General features: G+C 35.8%; 1 protein-coding gene across 2 annotated transcripts in view; it reads left to right on the top strand.

Annotated features, from left to right (window-relative positions):
* The window catches only part of col4a5 (collagen, type IV, alpha 5 (Alport syndrome)), a 73291-nt gene that overhangs the window by 24944 nt on the left and 46630 nt on the right, over positions 1–1717 (top strand). For both annotated transcript variants that reach the window (XM_014018268.1, XM_014018269.1), the window contains exon 2: positions 925–981. In XM_014018268.1, the coding sequence (XP_013873722.1) occupies positions 925–981 (57 nt within the window). The remainder of the gene's footprint in view (positions 1–924; positions 982–1717) is intronic.

Below are 1717 nucleotides of genomic sequence, written 5' to 3'. Positions count from 1 at the left end.
ATTAAAGAGTCATAGCTTTTTTAACAGAAAAAACTCTAATTAAAAATAACTGACAGTAAAGAAAAAGCATTTCTTAACTGTAAAAGAAAAATCAGCTTTGATAGATAAACACAACAACTGAAAATTAGTCAGAGAAACAGGAGTTTAACCAATCCAACAATGAAAATCTGCCTTTACAAACACAGACATGGCACGGTTACAAACCCATCCTGCTCTCTCACCCACTCCCCACGCCTCTTTCTCACAACTTGCCTGGCAGCTGATGCCCGTCTGGCATTCATTGTGTCAACAGAGGTAATCAGCTTGGCACTCCCACATCCATCCTCCCAGATTTTCTTACACMCGGTCCTCCCTTTCTTGTGTTTTTCCGAAATGAATCCGGCGAAAAGGATTTTTTTTTTCTGTTGAGATTAAACTGATGTTTGAGCCTCAGCAACCTTGAGCTTCTCTGCCCGTCATCAAACAAACCTGCTGGGGAATCCTCATCTGTGGGAAGAAATGTCAGGTGGGAGCGAGGCAGCATTGTGGTGTTGTGGCGCCCTCTAGTGACGAAATGTCCTCTTCATTCCAAAACACAAGCTTTTGCAGGACATTTTGCACATTTTCCTCAAAAAAAATTTTTTTTACTACTTGTACTCTCATATGAATGTAATCCTGTGGTGATGTTTTAATTTACTAATTTACTTTATTGTTTTTATTTTATTTTATGTGAAGCACTTTGTGATTTTATGTCTAAGAAAGGTGCTATATAAATAAACTTTAGTTACCTTACTTTACTTAAAATTGATCTGTAGCATTGTTCTGTGATTATATATGTTTTCTTTGTTGTAATAATATCTGTTTATTTTTTTCTTAACTGTGCATCTGATGTCACAGAGCGTTTCCTGCCATGTCTTAATGTTGTTTTCTCCTGTTCTTGGTTAGGCTTGCCATGGATGTGGAGGTTCCAAATGTGACTGCAGTGGAGTAAAAGGAGCGAAGGTAAGCAAATGCTGAATTTATTTTTCTTTAGTAATTAAAGAAGCTTTACAAAGAAAATATTAGTTTTTTTAAGGAGCCATTGCACCGTTGTGCTTCCCTTAAATGACACGAATAACTAATATTACCTGAAATACTAAAACCATTGATTATAAATCTTGAGAAAATCATAGTAAACTTTTTTGCACTGCCTGGCCTGGCTTCAAACACAGGTTCTGTGTTTTTGTATTAGTCTTTACGGCCCAGGTCCACTCCGATTTCTGGAACGTAATGGGAATCGTTTGTAACCACTGTAACATTCACAACCAATGTCGTCTCAGGGCATTCTACAAAAAACAATCAATCCAAAGAAGGCAGCAGATTCACACCATTTAAACTACACAACAACAGTAGCGAGCTACCAAACAACAACAAGCTAACATAGCTACCATTAGCATTAGGGCTGTGTATGGCAATACGATACATATCATGACAGAGGGGTCACAATACGATATATCCCGATATRTTGCGATACTGTAAGCAAGGCGATATATTGTGATTTTTTTTGTCCAAAAATTCTATTAAATAAAAACCTCTTAATGGGAAAAAAATGAAAAACCAAAATTCATTGTCTCAGAAAATTCTAATATTACATAGACATACTTTTGATACATTTAGCTGTGTTCTGCTTTGTATGTGTTTTATTTTATTTGTTTCATATTTCTTATTTTTAGACTAAATTTGCCAATAAATATCATAG

Source organism: Austrofundulus limnaeus, unplaced genomic scaffold (genome assembly GCF_001266775.1).
Source record: "Austrofundulus limnaeus strain Quisiro unplaced genomic scaffold, Austrofundulus_limnaeus-1.0 Scaffold188, whole genome shotgun sequence".
Lineage (NCBI taxonomy): Eukaryota > Metazoa > Chordata > Actinopteri > Cyprinodontiformes > Rivulidae > Austrofundulus > Austrofundulus limnaeus.
This window is presented reverse-complemented; position numbering and strand designations above follow the sequence as displayed.